This window comes from Onychomys torridus, chromosome 20 (genome assembly GCF_903995425.1).
Source record: "Onychomys torridus chromosome 20, mOncTor1.1, whole genome shotgun sequence".
Lineage (NCBI taxonomy): Eukaryota > Metazoa > Chordata > Mammalia > Rodentia > Cricetidae > Onychomys > Onychomys torridus.
In genome coordinates this window covers 14,528,908-14,553,188 of record NC_050462.1, presented here as the reverse complement: position 1 = coordinate 14,553,188, position 24,281 = coordinate 14,528,908, and the positions used below count along the sequence as shown (strand labels likewise).

Genomic DNA, 24,281 nt, shown 5'->3' with positions numbered 1-24,281 from the left:
AAAATCTGCAAGATTATATTTTTAAACATTTTGTTACTATAATTATTAGTAAAAGCCACCATAGAAAAATCCAGCAAAAATCTTTATTAAAAGAATGTACTCTGGCTGCAATAAAATCTCTATATTTGTGTTTTAAAAATAAACAAGTATCAGCATGTGGTACATGTCTTTAATCCCAGAAATTGGGAGCTGGAGGCAGGAAGACCACTGCAAATTTGAGTCCAGTCTGGGCTGGAAGACAAGCTCCTGGTTCAAAAAAGCAAAACAACGAGGGAGGAGGGAGAGAGAGGAAGAGGAGGGAGAGGAGGGAGAGGAGGGAGGGGCAGAGCTGGAAAGGAGAGAGAGGAAGAGAGAGAATATCTACAAACAAACAAATGAATAGCTTTACCAGAACACAGAAATATTGATTGCTTGTAGTATTGATGTGGAAGGTTCAGGAGGCGGAAATGTTTTTGTTGCAGCCAATGAGACTTCATGGTGTTGTAACAGCCCTTCTTCTACTTAGCGGTGGGAAAAAACCTGTCGACTCTGCATTTACCTTTACAAAAAACTATCAGGGGCTTTCATTCTTTAACTCACCTGGGGACCATGCTGGCTACGATAATTGCATTACTTAACAAACTGGGTGAGTCTTTTTAAATGACCTAATAAAAATGGCTAAAAGCCAGGGTAGAATGGAGAAGCTGGACCCCATCTGTGGGGAGGCTAGGTGCTTTCTGTGGAATGGGAAAGCAACAACGTTAATGCCCAGTCTAAAATAGTAACACATCCTGGGTTCAATCTCGACTGTGTTTAGAACACAGGAAACCCAACATTTTAAAACCAGATCCCTATCTTGTTCTTAAAACTAATTTTCTACCACAGTGAATAAAAGTGCTCATAATTGATAATATACAACACTAAAAACCAAAATTACAAATGGCTTCTGTCTCATTGCCAGCAACGAGAATGTTAAATGCTTGATATTTATAAAAGCCAAAAATATATGTTCATTTCTTACTTCCCATAGTTCTAAAATTATCATTATATAATTGAGCATAAAATAATCTTTGACCTGGTAACTAAGACGATTACATTTCGGAAGAAAAAGATGCAGGAGTTCCTGCCTGGGTGTCTTGTTGTTACAGTGACCAGCTCAATGGAATTAAACAGGAAGAGAACACAATTCAGGGGAAATACTAGTTTATTTGTTTTATAAAATAGAATGAGAAAGATTAGTGTAGATGGTCAGGAGACAGTCCTGGGTGTCATCTTAATCAAGAACAGACCCATACATTTCTTATTCATTCCTATAGCACAGACAGGGAAGTCTATTCCAGATCCCTGCCTAGTCACTTCAATTCTTCTTAAGGAATCCAAAATAAAAATACTTTGAATTTTGGTTACTCTTGAAGTTAGTATTTGCAGATGCCCTGGAAACAACAGTTCAATTTGGTGTCTTGTGTCCCAAGAAGGGGCAGTAACAGTCCACAGCCACGTGCCCTCGGCTTTCAAAGGGTGTGACCAATGATTTGAGAGTTGTAATCTGCAGGCTCCATTTTTAAAATGTGTGGGATGACACTGTCGATTCGTACATTCCCAATGAGACCTTTGAAGAACAATTCTTCGGTGATGGTGGCGTTCATCAGTCTCAAAGCCGGCAGTCTGAGAAGTAGTCGAGATAGCCTGCAAGGAATCGGGGAGTCAGGTGGAACGCCAAAGAGACTTAGGAGAAAAGCATCCAAGCCTAAATAAAGATCAAAATTTCAAAACCCAAAACTTTAGATTGTCAAGGTTTTGAGTGACATGAAAGTCACCTACACACGACTCCAATCTCCACAGGAAACCTTGCTCTGCACTGTCACCACACTGTCCCCACTCGGCTGCAAGGACCATGGAACTAAATCATTAAACCATGAGTCAGGTTCTTTCAAGAACTGCTCCCCAACGATGTTTTTAAATGTTTTAACAATGTTTTTAAGAACAATGTTTTATGTTATCAGAACATGGGAGGGCCAATAACTTTTCTTTTGAAAACGCACATACAGAAACACACGTACACACAGAGACACATGCACACAGACATATATAGACACACACAGACATACACAGACACACAAAGATACATACACACAGACAGACAGACAGACAGACACACACACACACACACACTACTAGAAATGGTCTGTCTAACCATTGGTAACCAATGCTATTATAAAGAGCTGAGTATGGAAATCGGTCATTGGGTTCAAATTGTGACCCAACTGCCCCTTTTACATCAAGCATCACTTTCTCCACGCCTTTCCACAGAGCTGGTGTGAAGAGGGATGATGCTTCCTGACTCATTCTATGTTTAGGAGTAAGTTCATACAGGTAGGACCATTAGCTTGTGCGAAAGTGTATTTGAAGCTAAAAATTGCAGTTCAAGGGTAACAACCTTTACATAAGCAGGAATGTGAAAGACTGAGAGAGCACCTTACTCTGGGGCTCTGGGTGGTCAGGAAGTAAAACAAGGGTTATCTGAACACAAACCCTGAACGAAACACCTGACACCCGAGATGGGTACCACACGGTCAACAGGAGAGCAATCTGTACAGCATGGATACGCTAGGCAGAGGGTGATGCAATCCAGGATGGGACAGAACAAGAGAACATGACATCTCATGGCTACTCACAATAGCAATTCGAATGCATTGTGGAATTCATCAGTTAATATTTCTGGTCTGAGATTGACCACAGGTAACTGAAACTATGCATAAAGAAGCCTACTAGAATTTTGAAAAGTGGATAGTAATATCATAAGTGCAACAGACACTAAACCCAGCAAGCATGGTATCATATGCTTATGATCCAAAAACGGTATTCTTAATCATTCTGATCTACTGGCCTTTCTTCAGAGATAGGTGGCTGTTTTTATAAAAATAAGAAAGGAGAGTTCCCTCCCACTCCAAAGGACATTGGCAAGAAGTAACCTGGAGGGACTATTATAAGCTGTGTTTTAAACTGAATTATCTACCAGCTTAAGAGTGTTTCATCATTTTCCCCTCTCTTCTTACTAATTATTTTATCTGAAAAGTTAGGCTCTGACAATCCTGTGTCTTTGAGCCAGTTCTTCACCCTCTCTATTTAAAGCAGTGGTTCTCACCCTTCCTAATGCTGTGACCCTTTTTAATACAGTTCCTCACGCTATGGTGACCCCCAATGATAACATTATTTTTGTTGTTACTTCATAACTGCAATTTTGCTGCTATTAAGAATCGTAACGGGGGTTGGGGATTTAGCTCAGTGGTAGAGCGCTTGCCTAGCAAGTGCAAGGCCCTGAGTTCGATCCTCAGCTCCGGCAAAAAAAAAAAAAAAAAAAAAAAAGAATCATAATTTAAATAAATACCTGTTTTCCAATGGTTTTAAGCAACCCCTGTGAAAGGGTTGTTCAACCTCCAAAGGGGTCTTGAACCACTGATTTAAAGCGAGAACTCATTAGCTATCACATGTGAGGCCTGGTAACAGCTAGTTTGTTCCCTTCATGTTGGGGACCAAACCCAGGGCCTTGCACTCTGTGTCACCACTAACCTAAAGCCCTAGGAAGATCTTCACTTTGTCTTTGTGGTGCTGGGAAGGACACTCATGAGCTTACATACACTAAGCAAGCACTCTAATGCTGTGCTGCAATGACAGTCACATGTTGGCCTTCAATAGCATTAACCACTTCAAAGGTCATGGCTGACTAAAACATTTCATCCCTCGGAAAGTGGAAAACGATGTAGAACAGATTTACTAAAAAGCTTTTAGGCCAGGCATAGTGTTGCACATCTTGGTATAATCTCATCAATCTGGAAGCAGAGGCAGGGGAATCATAACCAAGGCTATCCTTGTATACATGCAAATTCAAGGCAGCCTAAGCTACATGAGACCCTATCTCAAAACAAAAGCAAATGTAGCTAGAAGCTTCTCTGGTCCTGCCTGGGCTTTGCAGTCCCGTGGCCTGCTTATAAAATAATCACACAGAGGCTTAATATTATTTATAACTGCTCAGCCATTAGCTCAAGTTTACTACTGACTAGCTATTACACTTAAACGCATCCCATTTCTGTTAATCTATATGTTGCCACGTGTTCCGTGGCTTTACCTGTGTGCCATTACATGCTGCTCCCTGGATTGTGGGGTGGCGTCTCCTCACACAGCCTTTCTCTTTCCAGAATTCTCCTTGTCTGCTTATCTCACCTATACTTCCTGCCTGGCTACTGGCCAATCAGCATTTTATTAAACCAGTGTACAAAAGCATTATTCCACAGCACACAAATCCTTTCAAGGAACAGCACTGCACAGTGTAAGTCTAGAGGTACCTGTAGGTGTCGTCTGGATACGTTCTGGTGATATAATCCTGGAATTCCACATAAGCCTTTTCCTGAAATCTCTCAATCAGCTCCATGTTCTCCAGGCCGGGATGATCTAAGACATAAAAGAATAGAGTTACCCAAGTTCTGAATGCTCACTTAATAATTCATGGATGTGGAGACAGGTGGAGGAACCAATAGTTCATCAGAAACAGAAGTGCCATATACAATGTTTTGCTCCTTCATTCCATAAGTATTTACTGGATATACTACCAAACACCATATTGCAGCCAGTGGTAACTATTATAACAGCTAATAAAAACCAGATCACTGTGTGTTACCAAAATGTTTTCTCAAAAGTAGTGGAATGCTTTTTTGTTGTAAGACTAAAATTAAAACACTAAATTTAAAAGCACCTTTAATCCACAAAATATTTGCAGGTTGTCCACCAGATATGGCCAAGTTTAAAAGGACTTATGAAATTATGAGTTATGAGCACTTTTACCGAGAGTCATATTTCACAAAATAGAAATATTTAAAGAACTCCATCAATTTATATCTAACTTTTCAATTTTACCTAAAGAAAATAAAATTGGCTAACGGGTTGTGCTAAAATGGAGACATGCGTGGGCTCGATGCGTGGCTGGCGCAGAGCTATCTCCTGTCTCGTACAGTCCTATGCTGGATCTCAGCACCACAAACAGGAAAAACAGTGAGTGAAAATGGAGGGACGGATTATCAGCTCATGCAGAGCACTCTCTACTAGGAGAAAAAGGTATCTTATTCATATCACTAGAGGAAGACTCAGGTTCCTCAAACAATTTTATTAGGACACACAGGAACACAATACCTACAAAGTGAGACACAGACCCTCGGAGGGCTGTTGACCCCTCCTACTCATGAACTAGAGACCTTAACACTAGTTTATTGAAAACCAGACACTGTCAGGAAAGCAAGAGCCCGTCTTTCTATACTTTACAGTTTTCATAAGATCCCAAGAGTGTGACAAACCCCAGGCACAGCAATAATTGTCTTGTGTTCTGGCTTTAATTAATGCCTAACAAGATAAACCTAAGAATTCAAATAATATAGGCCTATGTGTTCCACTGATTTTCCACAAAAATGTCTGATATCCTTAAAATCACATTTAGAGCACAAAATTAGATGGTTTTAGAATATTCAGAGTTTTATACTTATTTCCACAATGTAATCATGGGACATTTTTATGATTCCAAACTAACACCAACCAGTAGCAATCACTCCCCCATCCCCCTCCTTGACTCTACAAGTGACTGATTTACACTCTTCTTCATGTTTGCCTATAGGGATTGTTTCATATAAATGGGCGTCAAACAATTATGTATGCCTGTATGAGTGGCTTCTTTCACTTAGCATAATGTTTTCAGAGTTTATCATGTCACAGCATATATCAAAACATTTTATGCTAATAGTATTTCATTGTATGCACATATTACACCTACACACCAATCAGTCTTTAAATTTTCTTATAACATTTACGTGTGTGTGTGTGTGTGTGTGTGTGTGTGTGTGTGTGTGTACAGGAATACATGCCACAGTGCATCTCTGGAGGCCAGAGTCTTGCAAGAGTCAGTTCTTTCCTTTTTTTTTTCACCATGTGGGTCCCAGGGATTGGAACTCAGGTCACTAGGTTTGATAGCAACCACCTTCCCTGGCTGAGCCAGCTCACCATCTCATATTCTTTTCTCCTTGAGTGTAGTTCTGGGCCAGGGTCTCATTTAAGCAAAGGCGGCCTAGATTCGCTATGGAGAGGTTGTCCTGGAATCCAATCATCTCACATCTACCTACCAAGTACTTAGATTAAGGGCCTATCCTGTCAAGCCTGGCTCCATCCATTTTTTGATGGGCAATTACATAGTGTCCATTTTTGGGCTACTATGACTAGTGCCAAGATGAACATTCTGTCCATATTTTTGTGTACAAATATGCTTTTCTATTTTGGAGTCAATCAGGATTGAATATATGCTTAATTTTTTTTTGTGTGTACACAGCATATGTATTTGTTATTATAGTGTGTTCGTGTTCGTGTGTGTGTGTGTGTGTGTGTGTGTGTGTGTGTGTGTATGGCAAATATACTTGTTATTATAGGGGTGTTCATGTGTGCGTGTGTGTGGCATATGTACTGGTTATTACAGGTGCGTTCATGTGTGTGTGTATGATATATGTACCTGTTATTATAGGTATGTTCATGTGTATATGCGTGCAGCATATCACTTGTTATTATATATTATAGGTATGTTCATGTGCATGTAGGTCACAGGGAGCCATCTGGCATCATTCCTCTCTGCCTTTATGTTTTGAGACAGGGTCTCTTGCTGAGCTTATCCATTTGGCTAGGCTAGATGGCCAATGAGCTTTAGAGATCTGTCTACCGCACTCTACTACCCAGGGCTGGGATCACAGGTACATGTTACTGAGCCTAGCTTTTTATATTGGTTCTGGGGACTACATGGCAGGTACTTTACCCACTGAACATATTTCCCAGTCTCCTTACGTTTAAGGTTCTGAAGAAGGGTTGAACTCTTGTCCAAGGCAACTGCACCATTTCACATTCCTACCTGCAATGGATGAGGGCTCCGACTTCTCCACGTCATCCAATACTGTAACTAACAAGACACAAACGTCCTGGGCAAGGCGGTGTATACCTGTAATCTTGAACGTGGGTATCTGAGGCAGGGCCACCAAGAGATCAAGTCAAGCCTGGGCTACATAGGCAGTATTAGCCTCAGCATGGCTACATGTCTAAGACGCTGTCTCGAAACTGCAAAAGTGATCAATAAATGATACGAAACACAAAGGATGTGCTCACACACCTGGACTGAAGAGGACTATCGCCTTCAGGTAGGCGTACTCGCGCCCGTCAATGCAGAGTTTCACCATGCTGTTACAGAACTCCTGCAGCGTGAAGATGTGCTCCATCAACGTCTTTCTCCTTCCAGACGACAGCTCGTCTTTAAAACACAGACACACACTTCTAATTGTCACGGGAACTGTTTCACGGTTCTCATGCATTTTCCTTCTCTCTTTCTCCAAGACTGAATGTCATCAACCTCTAGATGCTTAGAATTTAGAAACTCTGCACAGCGCGGAAGGTCACAAATCACTTTCGGGTATTGCTCAGTCAAGAAAAAGGAAGTAAAACCCAAACTCAATGTTCCTCTTCAGAGACCCCTTTAGATGCAGAAGCAATCATGTGAAAAAGACGCCCAAGTACAAAGAGGGCCAGGGATGGAGGTCAACTGACAGAGTGCTTATCTAGCATTTAGGAAACCTTAGATCCGATGGCACGCACTGCAAAAACACTGGTGGTGTGCACCTCTCGGAGGTAGAGGCAGGGATCAGGAGGTCAAGGTCATCCTTTGAAACTTAAGAAATTTGTGGCCACAGAGACCCTGTCTCAAAAGAAACAAAGAACACCACCATCAAAAACTAAGGTACAAAAGACTCACATGTTTATAATAGGATTTTATTTAAGTTTATGTCATTTGGAAAAATAATGAGGAAAAGCATTGTCAGTTTTAGAAATTAGAAACTCTAGTATAATAAAGACAAAAACTGAGCAAAACACATTGCTAAGACCAAAGAAAAATTGAGAAAAATAAAGTCTTACAATATTTTACCTTATCTAAAAGGGATGCGTGTAAAAGCCATTTAGAGTGTTTAATGGACTGCAGCTTTCCTGAAGGCATGAGCAGACAGAATGATTCAGAATGATAAGAAGGGAGTGTGGTGCTGCCTTTTGGGAGTTTTCTGTCAGATTAGATTTAAAGTGATTTCTCAGTCTTTTCTGAGGAAGCAGATGACTTTGAAATAATGTAAAGAAAAAAATCCGGTGTGGTGGTGCATAGCTACAATGCCAGCCCTTGGGAGGCCGAGGCAGGAGAAGAGCGTAATGTAAGCCCGAGCTACACAGTGAGATGAGGGCACTGGGAGACTCCGTCCCCAATCACAACCACAAGGAAAAAAAAGGAAGAAAGGAAAAGGAAGAAAACACGTGAGTGATTAGCACATTCCTGCTAGCCGTCACGTGGAGTGGGGTGTGAGGTATTGAAGGCGGGGGAATCTCAAGGAGATACTGAGATGTCGTTCTGATGAAAACAAATACCAACCCAAAATATAAAACAAACAAAAACAATAGGAAACAGAAAGTACTAAGGACCTAAAAAGTGATGTTTTTCCTGAGCATAAGGGCAGCAGTGTTTTAGTCAGCCATTTTCAAACACTACTGCCTCCTTAGATGAACAAGCATCTAGAAATTAAAAAAAAAAAAAAAAGCAATAAGGAATCGGTGACTTTCCAGTTTTTTCTTCTTGTAGGAAGCTTTTTGGAGCTGGGTGTGGTAGTGTATGCCTTAAATCCTAGAGTTCAGGAGGCAGAGGCAGGGTCTGCTATGCAGCCCATGATGGCCTTGAACTTGTGCCTTCCTAGGCCAGTCTTCCTGGCAAGCACTATTGTGTCCAATGTGTTTCCATGCTCTTTACATGAAAGAAGAGATCCTAAGGTATTGACTCAAAACCAGCTGGTCATGTGACTCTAAGTGTGCTTAAGAAGAAATACAGCTTTAGAACTGGGAAAGAAGAAGTATACATACTGAAATATTTGATCATTCTCTACAGACTTTTATAACTATATAAAAGTACAAAATTTCACAAGCCCTAAATGATAATCTGTGGTTTGTCCCTGCCAATCATTTTGAATTTGGTTGCTAAGGCAGTGGTGTTGGGGGGGAGGGGGCGGCGGCAATCCCTTGTAAGAGGGATTAACGTATCTTCACGAGTTAGATTCATTTGTGAAAGCAGGTTGTTAGGAGCAATCACATGTGTTTGTTCTCTCTTCTGGAGACATCCACTTCATAACCCAGTCTCAGGTACTATATTTCAGAGACAAAAACTTGACCACTAAGCCTTTCAAACTTAAATACACTAGCCTTCCTGTTGCTCTCACTTAAAAATATTTTGACTGATCAATGGATTTATCAACATGTTAAGATTACCTGAGTAAATCAAGAGTCATCAGGCTATCTAACTTCGGCCATAACCTTCTGTAAAGCTGAGGACCCCTCTTCTCCCCTGAAGACGTAGTGAGTAGGGAGTATTTTTACCTTGCTGAAGGCTACTGTGAAGACAATTGACAAACGTTGCTAATATAGTTGCTACATTCATCACCTGCCAGCACTGGGCAAGACCAAGAGTGAAGAGCTCGTTCCAATACGCTTTTACCAACGATATACTGTTCTCTTGCCTAGTAAACACAGAAAGAGAGGCATACATCAGATAGAAGCTTCACACCCGATCAATGTACTAAAAACACCAAATTATAACGAGTCTAAAAGGCCCGTGGGCATACACCTGAGAATTCTGTGTTTTGTACAGTTGACAGAAGTCCAGAAAGAGGGCCTAGAAATCTAAATCTCAGCTAGCTTGCTACCACTCAGCCAGTTTATAAAAACGCTCCAGTAAGATTTCAAAACAGCTCAGAGAGAGGATTCTGAACTTTCCCAATACATTAAAAAAAAAAAAAAAAAAAAAAAAAAAAAAAAAAGATGGTCTGTACCTGAGGTAATAGATGTGTCGATTACCCTGGGGTGATCACAACACATCGTATGAGTGTGGAAATGACCCAGTGCTCTCCTTAGACATGCACAATTTCTGTGAATCAATTGCCAATACAAATAGATGGCAAAAACTTTGAATGAACGGCCATGGCATGCCAGGCACTGGTGAAATAGGAATTGACATGGTGAATTAAGCCTGCCTATGGCAGAGGAGGGCTGGATGAATGTGTGATTTTAGATATTTTATTAGAGTGTTATATAAACACATACATATGACTATATACACAGTTAATTTCAGATGATTAAAATTCCACTTGTATGAAGATGACATGTAAGAAAAAGGGCGGGTCAGGGAAGAGGGCTCTGATTTGAAGAGAGATGGCAGATCTTTTTTTGTTAATTTACATGCATGTGATTGTATATGCTGTGTGTGTGTGTGTGTGTGTGTGTCCTCGGAGGCCGGAAGAGAGCGGAGGTCCTCTGGAGCTGCCGTTACAAGCTGCCTGGAGCTGCAGTGGGTGTTAGGGTTCAGAGTCAAGTCCTCTGCAGGAGCACTAAGTGCTCGCAAACAGAAACTTAGCTCCGACTCCAGGAGATACTTTTTTAAAAACAAATCCCAGGAGTCAAGGTGGAGGCAGGAGGGTCGGGGAGGGGTTCAAGGCCATTACAGTGGCTGGAGGTAAGCCGAGGCTACAGGAAATACTGTCTCACAAATCCAGAGCCTGGAGAGAGAGGACTGCAGCAGTAACAGAGAACAGGGCAAGCCTGCACAGTAGTGTGGTGGCTACCATTCACTGTCAGCTGTCACCATCTCACACACACCCTCACACACACTCATGATGGGCAGTATTGTTCTTAATGATGAGCCAAAACCCAACCTTCCCTCCTTAAGGAAGTAACGAGCTGGGAAGGGCGACATTCAGTGGTCAATAGTGTTGATGCACTTCTAAAGGCGGCTCTGTCTTCTCTGAATGTTCTTCCACTTGGTTTTCCAGTTAACAAACCCACTCATTCTTTAAGGGCTAGATTGAGGTGTGTGTGTGTGTGTGTGTGTGTGCGCGCGCGCACTACTGAAGATGACCCCAGAGCCATGAGCCACATCTCCATGCCCAGGAGTTGCAATTACATAGTCATTGATTGAGTTTTGTTCAAAGCAGAGTTTCACTATGGAGCTACTGATGATTTGGAATGCATGGTCCTCTTGCCTCAGCTCCCCTAGTGATAGGATTACAGGTATGCACCAGGATAGCTGGCTTCAGAGCCTGGTTTTTTGAAATGCCCTTATAATCCTTCCTCCCTCTCTCCCCCAACCCCCTTTGGCGTAAGTAAACCATACAGTCAGAGTTAAGCATGTTTCCTAGTTTCTCAGTTTGTTGTGTTAGGGGTCTGCTGCTGCACTGCCCAAAGGTAAATGTTCCCTCATGCATTTCTGCATCACAGTGAACAGTACAAAGTATATGGTATGTAGGAAAAAAAATCTGGGCTTTTTGTTTGTTTGTTTGTTCTAATCTCTGAGGACATAGAACAGTGAGGACTTCAAAAAGTCAGCTAGAGGCCGGGTTGTGGTGGCGCACACCTTTAATCCAGCACTGGGGAGAGAGAGGTAGGCGGATATCAGAGTTGAGACCAGCCAAGGCTGTTACACAGAGAAACCCTGACTTGAAAAACAACAAAACAAAACAAAAAAGGCAGTTAGAGAAGTTGTAGGTATAGGACTTTCTAGAAGAAAAAAATCTTCAAGCAAAAATCGAAATATGTTATTATAAGATAATTAAATTGTATGATTTCTTTCCTTTCTCCAAATGGATTCAAGTTAGTCAGAACATGCTGCTAAGAAACACATGATCCTGATGACCGCACATCAACTATTTCCTTCTTGAAAATGCCACAGAGCATTAGAGAGATGGTCCACAGGTAAAAGTGCCTGTCATCAAGCCGACCACCTGGTGAATCCCCACGGTGGAAGGAGAGAATTCATTACTGCAGGCTGTCCTCTGACCTTCCCACGTGTACTGTGCCGTGTGCGTCCCATCCCTCAAACACAAAACACAATAAAAAACCTGCAACTCTGTGCACATAGTGCACTCAGGTACACACATACACATAAATAAAAAGAAGCAGAGACACCAAGGCTGACATTGTCACCTAAGAGCTTACACAAAGTAGCTGGACTGGGCGGTGCATGTGTATACACAAAGCATGGGGGAGACTGAGGCAGGCATAATGACAGGCATAATGGACTGGGTGAGTAAGAAGGGAGTCTGGGCGGCATAATGAGTTCCCAGCTCGTCTGCACTACGGTGTGAGAGGCTGCCTCAAGAACAACACACAAGCAAACAACAAACCAAACCAAACCAAGAGTTGACCAGGAAGTTTTTCCTCATGGGAATTCCTTTAGTGTTTGGGAAGGACGGCCTGCCATCAGAAGAAACTGGCTATGGAATGAACTTGGAAGGGAAACTCCAGTGCAAAGAAAAGCAGTATTTATTAAACTCCACACAGAAAGTAATAACGAGAAAGCCATCTCAGTTAAAACCAAGGAAATTAAGAAGACAACACTGTGCTCTGCTGGCAGAGACGGTAAGATCCAGCATCAGTGGTGAGGAGAAAGCAACACTGGTCAGCCAAGCAAACACGCACACCTTATAAGACCTAGCAAGTTCACCGGAAATACCTATTTTATGGCAATGGTAATGCGCGTTGACAAACTGCTTGGTAGCACAGGGCAGAATACAAAAGCTGGCAATAGCTCAGACGTCTACTGATGGAGATGAGAACGTAAGTTGTAATACTTCCACAAAGAAGGTGGCCATCAGGAATTTACACATGTGGCACAGTAACCTTGACTGTGTGATGGGACATCACGGGAAGTAACAGGACGTGCCACTATGTGAAAGTGTTTGGACGGTTTAATAACCAGGGCATGGGAAGAGCTGGCAGGATGCTGAGCTCGTGACTATGGGATCAGCTTTCTGGAGAGGAGGTTTTACTTTATGGTTCGATACTTCGGAGTTAAAAGCAAATCAGTTTTCATCTTGACCTGACTGTGAAGTTTTGAAACAGCTAACCAAAGTAGTTAACAATATGGTGGACTGAATGAGAACGGCCCCCATCGGCTCATTGTGTGCGTACTTGGTCTCCACTGGTAGGACTGTTTGGGAAGGACTGGGAGGCGTGGCCTTGTTAGAGGACATGTGTCACAGGGGGTGGGCTTTGAGGTTCAAGATGTAAGCTCTCAGATGTTGCTCCAGCACCACGCCTGCCAGTCTGGGGACACGCTTCCTGCCATGATGCTCATGGACTCTGACCCTTGGAAGCTGTAAGACACCCCCCCCCCCCTAAACATTTTCTTCTATTAGTTGACTTGGTTGTGGTGTTTTGTCACAACAATAGAAAGGTCACTAGGGCAAATGGCAAACACAGGAAAGTAAAAACAACTGGAAAAAAAATACCAGAGCTTGTCTGTGCTACCCTTTGTATTGGAGACACCTTGGCCTTATGGAGAAGGCTCAGAGACCAACTTAGATTCAATGCAGAGGATGAGAAAGGTTGAAACAAGGGGCCAAAAGGGGCAACCGAGAGTAAATTACTAGATTCTTTGCCAGAGAGAGAGTTATAGGGTTAACTGTAGAAATCAATCACAGAAGGATATCCATCTAAGTTTATTCAAAACAAAATTCCAGCTAGGGATGGGGTGCATGACTGTAATCCAGCACTTGGACAGCTGATGCAAAAGAATCAAGAGTTCAAGGCCAACCTGAGCTGCACAGTGGGTTCCAGGCTATGCTGGAGTCACAGCAAGACCCTGAATTGTGGCCATGTCTGCTATCAGAATTTTTCTATTAGGAAATAAATGACTATTACAGTATCTTTACAGTACCTATTTTCAAATCTATTTTCTGAGGAAGCAAAAGGAATGGATAGACAATGCATGTAAGCTATCCATCCAGGTCCCAGGAAGTCCCACAGATATCAACAACAGAAGCCTTATGTTGGCCTGGTCACCTATGTCTGAGGACAATGCGACCATCTGGCATCCACACAAATATACCCAATGTGCTACCTGCCACTTCCACATCTGTTGGAACTGAATCCATGGTCCTTAGAGAAAAAGAATCAACAATAAGCAATTAATTCACCAAACTACAGGTCTGAAACCAGCAGGTTACAGATGACATTACATTTTTATGGAACCACAGAAGATTTAACTTTCAGGTGAAATGAAATCTGTGTAAATTAGAAAGTCTCTGTGGCAAATGATGGAACTTTGGGTTCTAAGACTCGAGACAGAGTTAGGCATAGTAGTGTATGCCTGAAATACAGCACCTGGGAGACTGGAGACTGGAGACTGGGGGTAGGGAGCTGACATAAATTTGAGGTCAGCCTGGGCTAAACAGTTAGACCCTGTTCCAAAAACCCAGGGCAGTGAAACAGCTCAGTGGATAAAAGCACTCGCCACTGAGCTGACTACATGAGCTCAATCTCAGAAACCAGGAAGGAGTTGACTTCCCCAAGCTGTCCTCTTACATCCAAATGTGTGCCAGTAATGCATGTGCCAGACACACAGACATAGAGACACACAGACACACACACACAGACACAGACACAGACACACACACACACACACAGAGACACACACACACACACACACACACACACACACACACACACACACAAAGAAAAACCAGAGTAAACAACCCTGCTGCTATCCACACTCTAGGCAAATTACACCAAGTAACCCCAGCTTCTTAATCTACTGGAACTGTGGAGTCATTTACCTCAATCATGCAGAATGATTTCCTATGAATTAAACTACAGATCTTAAACAGAAAAATCAACATTGCTATTAAATATAGAGGCTTTTCCAAATACAAACGACACTACGCAAATCTCCACCCACTAAGGCATCCGAGTACACATGTCTACTACCGTTGTCCGCATCTCTGAAAAACTAGAACTCTGAGGACAATTTCTGTATGCAGCCAGAAAAAGTCAGCACACCCCAGTCAGGCTTAGAACATCCGTTATCTCCACACAACAGAGCTCCCACATTAGCATCCAGCACTTATCTGATTAAGACAACTCACAAAAAGGATTTAAAGATTATCTAGGCAGAGATAAGAAGTAAGAGTTTATGTAGCAGCTAATGGCCTGGATTGTTAGCTCAACAGCTATTCTAATTAAGAGGCCTGTGGCTGCTGCACAGAAACGGATTTCCAATACAGATCCCCGAGAAAAGTGGCTGCCACTATAAAATTAATTATTCTATAAGCAGAAACCTCAGGCTCTGCTCTTGGTCTCAACATCTCAGCTGTTTCCAGAGATAAGCACATTCACCAGAAGTACTTAAAACCAAGGGCAGTGTGACTAATTGAAAGTTCAGCTTACACCGCCAATTCTTTTCTTTTATTAAAATAATGAATAGTGTATTCTGGAGGAGGTGGGTGGGGTTGGAATTGAAAATGGCTTTTTTTTTTTAATTTTAAAAATGTTGGAAAATTACTAAAAGCTGAATATTATTCTGAGATAAAAAGGAAGGCTCACTGAGAGATTACATACTCTAATGTAAGGTCCGCTCTGTATAACCACAGATCACTGGTTAGCTAGCCACCAAATCATGGTACCAACTATATCCTTTGGAATCAGGGCTCCTGTGCTTTTTAGTTACAAAGTAGTCTATGATGATAGGAAGGGGCAGTTACCTCCACTTGTCAAGTGCGAGATCAATGGACAGGCTAGGAAAGTGAATGGTTACAAAACCAGACAGACAGGGAGGGTCCTGTGAGTAAACTGAGCTTGCTGGCTAACGGCTGGCCCCTTCACCGTCACAGGCCAGTTACTTTAGAGTGTTGGCAAACTTTAGTAAGGTTTTGATTTCTTGGAGTGACTGACTCACTTTCCATTTCACCTGATTGCTTCAAAACCAAATACAGATATGGTCTGTCACAGTGCACATTTCTGAAATGGTCTTTGGAGGTTGGGGAAGGGAACTAGATGACTGGATAACAGTCACCTCTGACTTTAAACATGTAGGCAAATACATGTAGCAGCATGCCTGGAATAAATACTGAAACGCGGCTGCAGGGAGATAACCACGCAACAGGAGCACCAAGCCTTCAACACTGCACAGGATACTGCCATCTACAAAGAGCACATCGCCAAATACAGTAAGTAAAATTAATAACTCCCCCAAATTCTATATTGTTTTTTGATTTTATAGTTATCGTTGGCTGTATGTAGTTCATGGCCATGAGGCTGGACATGCCTGAGTTCTAACACATTCCTCCTATCTTACCAAAAAACGTGTGTGTATTTTGCCTGCATGCATGTCTGTGTATGCCTGGTGCCAGCAGCAGAGTCAGAAAGAGGGCATCAGATCCCCTGGAACCGGAGTTAAGAAGGCTGTAAGCCACCAGGTGGGTGCTGGAAACAGAACCGGGGTCTTCTGCAAGAGCAGACAGTGCTCCCAACCACTGGGCCTCTCTCCAACCCTCCTATCATCATGTTAATCAAAGACTGCCATTGCCAGTGCTGGCCACAATTGTCCTCTCCACTTATTAACCCAGTTATTAACTCGTTCAAACTATAAAACATGGCTACTCTTCCACATAAGCAGTAATAGAGAAAACAGTAGTTGGCTATCCTGAATTGTCATCTAGATAGACGGTAGACCTTTTTTTTCTACCGCAGGGTAATACAAATCCTCCCCAAATAAACTTCGTGTATAAATACATGTGTGCCCCAGAAATCACATTCATGTTCAAGGACTTCAAAACACTCACCCTAGAGCCTGGAAAGAAGGGATGGAAAGTGCCCAGTGCATCGACAAGAACAGCAGTCTGGAGGCCGACTCCCCAATGTAGTGCACATTCAGGTACTCGGGCATAGGAGAAGGCATGGTGAGCTAGCATGAACAGGGATTTAGGTAAATCATCTTATGACTTCAAGTTCGAAATTATCAGTTCTTTAAAAAAACTTGAATCTAAATATAACACATCACATAGGAATCCAATACCTGCACCTAAAAAAAATCTAATATTGAAATAACTCAAGTCACTGGCTATTACAATAGTGCTTAGAAGGGATGAACTGACCATAATTTCTGTCAAAGTAGCATCCAGACCAACAGACTCTCACTTAATGGCTACCAACCGTGGAATGATCTGGTTTACTTTACGAAGTTACTATCTTGGTACATCAGTGTGTGTTCTTGCCCTGCTCCTTTCTCTACCGATGCAATACAGTACATTTCAGTGTCAGACGCGGCCCTGCATGCTGAGGGGTCCTTCAGGTAGGCTACAGTTTTGCTGGCAGAGACAGCGATCCTGAAGCAGGCCTGCTGGTGCCAACTGAGGAGAGCATGCGCCTAGACACTGGGCACAGCTATGGCCTGAAGCAAAACAAACATATGGAACCAGGGCTCAACGCTGACACTCCTTCATTCTTCAAAAAGCAGGTCTATGCAGTATCACCCTATTCTAAAATATTGCTACCGATCAGGAGGCAGAGCCAGGCGAATCTCTGTGAGCTCGAGGCCAGCCTGGTCTACCAAATGAGTTCCAGGAAAGGCGCAAAGCTATACAGAGAAACCCTGTCTCGAAAAAACAAAAAACAAACAAACAAAAAAATTGCTACTGAATACAAAAGTATGTAAAAAAAAAAAAAAGTATCTACAGGCAAGCCACTCAAAGGCTATCAGTTTGTATTATTATAAACAAATAAGTATAAAAAAGTAATATTCAGTTTGACTGAAGATAGTTATTTTAAGTGTCTGACCACAGTGAAAATAAATCCTCTATCAGAACACTTCTGAGAACATCCCCTAAGTCTTAAGGAGAGCCGATACCAGACTCCTGTGGCATATGGAAGAACCGCCTTTCCTGTTTTGAATCAACAGAAACGACCTCAGAGAGGACCCGGGAAATGAGTATTCACAGTGACTGAAGACTGAACCAGAAGAAATCTGGCTGTTAGCTACCAAATAGGAAAACTGAGTTATATCTGGGGACCTAAAACATTGTTGAACAACCTTAATCCAAAAATTTAAACACGGAAACATTTTGGGGATCAATGCTTAATATTTTAGACATTGGCACATCCTGGATTTCTGGATCAACAGTGTTCAACTAGTAACAACTGAATATCCACCCCCCAAATCTGAGAAACTGAAAAAACTATGACACATTTCTGGTCCCAGACACCATTTCTGAATCTATTCTAGAAAAACACTTGCCCATACACACAAAAAGTCATAGGTAAGTGATAGAGGTGGTCAAAAGATTACATTACCATTTATTATCAGTAAAATCTGTACACAAATATCACAATAAGGGATGGGGAATACACATTAAAAATTTTATTAAAAGTAAAAAAAAATAAACAAAAAATCCAAAAGTTAAAGCTAAATCAAGATCAGATAAATAATTTGAATGGACCCATAACCCCTAGTGAAACAGAAGGAGTCATTAAAAGTTCCCAGGGCCAGATGGTTTTAACATAGAATTCTACCAGACTTTTAAAGAAAAGTTAATGCCAATACTCCTCAAATTATTTCACAAAACAGAAACAGAAGGAATTTTGCCAAGTTCATTTTATGAGGCCACAGTCATCATGATACCCAAACCACATAAGACCAAACAAAAAAAGAAAATTACAGACCAATTTCCCTTATAAATTTAGATGCAAAAATCATCTCTAAAATACTTGCAGAGCAAATCCAAGAACACTTCAACAGTGATCATCAAGCCTATTATCAAGTAGGCTTCATCCCGGAGATGCTGGGATGGATCAATATAAAAAAAATCAGTAAATGTAATCTACCATATAACTAAACAAAAATAAAAAAAAAAAAAAAAGATCATCTCATTAGATACCGAAAAAGGTTTTGACAATATAACACCTCTTTCATGATAAAAGTCATGGAGAGATCAGGGATACAAGAAACATACCTAAACATAATAAAGGCAATTTACAGAAAGCCTATAGCCAATATCAAATTAAATGGATAGAAACTTAAAGCAATTTCACTAAAAGCAGGAACACAACAAGGCTGTCCATTTTATCCATATCTATTCAATGTAGCACTTGAAGTTCTAGCTAAAGCAATAAGACAATTGAAGGAGATCATGAAGATACATATTGGAAAGGAAGAAGTCAAAAGTATTGTTATTTGCAGATAATATAATAGTATACATAATGGGCCTTAAAAATTTCACCTGGGACCTCCTATACCTGATAAACACTTTCAGCAAACTGACTGGGTACAAGATTGTCTGAACAACAACAACAACAACAAATCAGCAGCCCTCCTGTACACAAATGACAAATGGACTGAGAAAAAAATCAGGAAAATAACACCCTTCACAATTCCTTCAAATAATAGAAAATAACCAAGTGAGGGAAAGACCTGTATGATAAGAACTTGAAGTCTTTGAAGAAGGAAATTGAAGAAGATATCAGAAGATGGGAAGATCTCCCATGCTCATGGATCAGTAGGATTAACATAGTAAAAATGGCTATCCTACCTAAATCAATCTACAGATTCAACACAATCCCCATTAAAATTTCAACATAATTATTTACAGACCTTGAAGGAACAGTTCTCAACTTCTTATGGAAGAACTAAAAACCCAGAATGGCTAAAACAATCCTGAACAATAAAAATCACCATCCCTGATTTTCAGTTGTACTACTGAGCTATAGTAATAAAAACCACATGGTATTGGCATAAAAACAGATACGTTGATCAATGGAATTGAACTGAAGACCCAGACATAAATCCACACACTTTTGGACACCTGATTTTTTTATCACTTTTCTTTTCTTTCTTTCTTCTTTCTTTCGTTCTTTCTTTCTTTCTTTCTTTCTTTCTTAATAAAAAAGCCAGAAATATACACGGGGGAAAAAAGATAACATCTTCCACAAATGGTGCTGGTCAAACTGGACATATTCATGTAGAAGAATGCAAATAGATCCATATCTATCACCCTGCACAAAACTCAAGTCAAGTGGATCAAAGATGTCAACTTAAAACCAGATATGCTGAACCTGATAAAAGAGAAAGTGGGGAATAGCCTTGAACCCATTGGCACAGGAGACAACTTTCTGAACAGAACACCAATAGCACAGGCACGAAGATTAACAGTTAATAAACAGGCCCTGGTAAAAACGAAAAGCTTCTGTAAGGCAAAGGACAATGTCAGTTGGACAAAGCAGCAGCCTACAGAATGGGAAAAAAAGATTTTTATCAACTCCACATTCAAGAGAGGACTAACATTCAATATGTATACACACACACACACACACACACACACACACACACACACACACACACACACACAACTCAAACTAGATATTAAAAAATCAAATAATACAATTAAAAATGAAATACAGGTCTAGAGAGATTATTCTCAATAGAGGAATCTCTAATGGTTGAGAAACACTAAAAGAAATAAATATTCAACATCCTTAGCCCTCAGGGAAATACAAATTAAAACTACTTTGATATTCCATCTTATACCTATCAGAAGGGCTAAAATCAGTAACACTTCACGCTGGTGAGGATGTGGAGCAAGGGGAACATTCCTCCATTGCTCGTGGGAGTGCAAACTTGTACAGATGCTATGGGAATCAATAAAGAGGTTCCTTAGAAAGTTGGGAATCTATCTATCTCAAGACCCAGCTATACCACTCCTGGGTATATACCCAAAGGATGCTCCATCCTACCACAGGGACACTTGTGCAACTATGTTGATTGTGGCTTTATTCATAATCACTAGAAACTGGAAACAACCTAGATGTCCCTCAACTAAAGAATGGATAAAGAGAATGTGGCACATTTACTCAGCTGTTAAAAATGACATCATCAAATTTGCAGGCAAATGGATGCAGCTAGAAAAGATCATCCTGTGCGAGGTAACCAGACCCAGAAAGGCAAATATGATTGGTGCCTTGTCCAGTTATCATCAGAGAGGCTTCCTCCGGCAGCAGATGGGAACAGGTGCACAGACCCACAGCCAGACATTATGCAGAGAATCTAAACTGGAGGTCTCCACCAGGTCCTTCCCCTCAGAGCTCAGGGAACCCCGCTGAAGAGGGAGAGGAAAGATTGTGGAGTCGGAGAGGATGGAGGATACACACATGGCCCACTGAATCTGAGCAGGACTCGTATGAGCTCACAGAGACTGAAGCAGTAAGCCTGAGGCCTGCACAGGTCTGCACCAGGTCCTCCATATATATGCTATGGTTGTTGCTTCTGTGGGACTCCTAACAGTGGGAGCTGGGGTGTCTCTGACTCTTTTGCCTGCTGGTGGGACTCTATTACTCCTACTGGGTTGCCTTGTCCAGCCTCAATATGAGTCTTTTGACTTGTCTTAGTGTATCTTGTTCTGTCATGTTTGGTGGTTGTCTCTTGGAGGCCTGCTCTTTTCTGAAGGGAAACGGGAGGAGTGAATCTGGGGGTCAGGGGAGGTCGGGTAGGACTTGGGAGGAGTGGAGGGAAGGAAACTGTGGTCGGGATGTATTGTATGAGAGAAGAATCTATTTTCAATCAGAAAATTAAGTAAAAAGGTTGTCTTTGTAGGAGGGACCTGTAGGGCCCTGGCCCCCATTTTGGGTAACTGTTGCCTTGCTTGCTGACCTTGACCTTGATATCCTCCCTATGCTAATTCCCTGCAAGATTCCACCCTCCTGAATGCTTAAGGGAAGTTCCTTGTCTGTGTATCCAGTATATTGGGTGTTAACAGCTTAGATGCAAGATTGTAAACCATCAGAAGCGAACTTCTGCCCTCCGGGGTTCCTCCATTGTGCTGTAAGCCTGTATTTAAGACCTCCTCCCTCCTTCAATAAACAGCATTCGGTATTCAAAAAAAAAAAAGAAAAAAGAAAGAAAGAAAAAAAAGTTGTCTTTGTTCAAAATTAGGCACAAAGGCTTACCTAATTCTTACTTTTAAGAATAGAATGTAGGAGCCCTTTGCTTGTATAGTATGGTTTCCAATTTTGTGTTTTATGGTGTGTGTGTGTGGTTTCTTATGCTTTTTCTTTTTTATTCTGGTTTGCCTGTTTGTTCTAAAGAGGAAGAGAAAGACAGAAAGGAGTGGAGTTGGATAGGTGGGGAGGTGAAGAGGATCTGGGGATGGGGGATGAGAAACTGTGATCAGAACAGGTTCCATGAAAAAATTATTTTCTTCTTTTTCTTTTATTGGGTTTTTGAGACAGGGTTTCTCTGTGTAGCCCTGGCTGTTCTGGCACTTGCTCTGTAGGCCAGGCTGGCCTCAAGCTCATAGAAATCCACCTGCCTTTGCTTACCGAGTGCTGAGATCTGCCACCACCACTTGCCAAAAAAATATTATTTTCAATAGGGAAAGAAAAAAAAGAATGTGGGCACTCAAGCACTCTAAGTTTATACTTTTAGTTGTAGAGCTGGGGATCGAACTCAGGGTATTATATATGTGGGACAAATGCTCTACCAACTGAGCTACATCACCAGTTTGGTTTACCTATTTATTAATATTGATAGTACCAAATAATGAGACAAGGAAATAGATGGTTTAAACCCTATATAAGATTGTCTTCTGAGGTCTGAACCCAGGGCCTTGGCATGTTAAGAATCCATTCTATCATCAAACAATACCAACAGACTCTCAATGAAAAATTTTCAAATGTTTACTGGAACAGCAAAATAGAACACAATTCAGAAAACACAAAACATTTCTTTAAAAACACCCCTGTGTGTGTGTGTGTGTGTGTGTGTGTGTGTGTGTGAGAGAGAGAGAGAGAGAGAGAGAGAGAGAGAGAGAGAGATGTATATGTGTAGGTGTATGTACAGAGACCACAGGTTGGTGTTGAATGTCTTCCTCTATTGCTCTCCACGTTTTTTTACTTACTTTGCATATGCTATGTGTATATGAGTATGGTTATGTGCTACAGCATACATGTGGAGGTCAGAGGACAACTTTCAGAATCAATTCTCTCCACTGTGCATCTCAAGGGTCAAACTCAGGTCATCAGGCTCTCAGGCAAGTGTTTTTACCCATTGAATCATCTCTCTGCGGGCTCCTTACCTTGTTTTGAGACACGGTCTCTCACTGCATCTGAAGACTAGCTGGCCAATGAGCTCCAGGGAGCCTCCTGGGTCCCTCCTCAGAGCTAGGATTACAAATACACACACCATGCTTGACCTTTTCTTTCGATGCTATTGATCTGAACTTGGGTCCTCATGCTATGTGGTAAGTACTTATTGACAGCCATCTTCCCCCAGCCCCACAAAGCAATTCTTAAGAGAAGCAAGCAAATATTAAATGCCTTTAAAAACAAAGATGTGCCTGTTTTTACACAAGAATGAACGCAAAAATTTTGGGAAATATACCATTTCAGAATTGTCTAAGGTGTGTGGGTGGGGGCAGTGAAAAATTAGGGAATCACCTAAAAAAGCAGTCCTATGGGTGAGGGACGCTACAAAACAACACTACAGAAGACTCACGGCACATGCCTCTCATCACAGCACACAAGAGGACACAGAGCTCACAACCACGTGTGCTATGCAGCAAGACCCTGTTCCTGTCTCAGAAACCAAGACCAAAGTAACAGAAATCCATAAGAAAACAATACCCTCCCCAGACCCTCAAACCCCTCGCAAATAGTTGTGAACTACCTTAAACAAATAAAGCGCTAGCAGTACGGTTTCCTTACTTGCCTCAGCAATCACCTCTCCAGTGCAGCTTCTAGAGCGAATTCTGTCAGAATAAAACTTGGAAAAAACCATCCGAGTTGTTAGGAGATATGACTGTCCTTCAAGGTTTGTGACTCTGGGTCACCCTTCAGGTGACTGATGAGCGCTGGGAACACTAGCAGCTGATATCTCAGAACTCACATCTGACCAGTGAGAACTGTGGGCAGGATTGAGATGGGCATGTGTGAAGAGTGACGGAGATGTGACGTGGAATGGGAAGGGCCTTAAAAGGTCATGTGACAGAGCCGCAGGCGAACCCCACATGAGCGATGGAAGCTATGGAATATGCTGGCTGGTTGATTTTTGTGACAGAGTAGGTTGATTTTTAACAAATACACTGGTTTTAGGATTCAGAACAAGACGAGAAAGGCATACAGGACAAAGATATTACTATGACGGTTCAGGTCTAGAACTTTAAAGGAGCTTTAAGACAGTGAGAAACAGGAAGGGGACATTCAAGTGCAGGATGAGGGGAGTCACCTGAGGGAGGACAGGGAGGATGGGAGTTTTGAAAACAGCCTCACCCTTGTCCTATGGATTTACTTCAAAGGACAGAAGTCCTCTTTACCTTAACTGTTCTTATAGGGATAAAGTGAAAGAGATTTTTGAAATCATAACTCAAAAAAGTCATAAATATTACTATCAT

The 24,281-nt window shown here is 41.6% G+C and overlaps 1 protein-coding gene across 3 annotated transcripts in view; it reads right to left on the bottom strand.

The window, feature by feature from the left end:
• Window positions 1–332: 332 nt before the first annotated feature.
• Nr2c1 (nuclear receptor subfamily 2 group C member 1) overlaps window positions 333–24,281 on the bottom strand; it is a 49,364-nt gene continuing 25,415 nt past the window's right edge. For all 3 annotated transcript variants that reach the window (XM_036169982.1, XM_036169983.1, XM_036169984.1), the window contains exons 10-14: window positions 16,689–16,810; window positions 9,454–9,593; window positions 7,166–7,303; window positions 4,323–4,428; window positions 333–1,665 (exon numbers count right to left, since the gene is read on the bottom strand). In XM_036169982.1, the coding sequence (XP_036025875.1) occupies window positions 1,491–1,665; window positions 4,323–4,428; window positions 7,166–7,303; window positions 9,454–9,593; window positions 16,689–16,810 (681 nt within the window). In that variant the 3' untranslated portion in view covers window positions 333–1,490. The remainder of the gene's footprint in view (window positions 1,666–4,322; window positions 4,429–7,165; window positions 7,304–9,453; window positions 9,594–16,688; window positions 16,811–24,281) is intronic.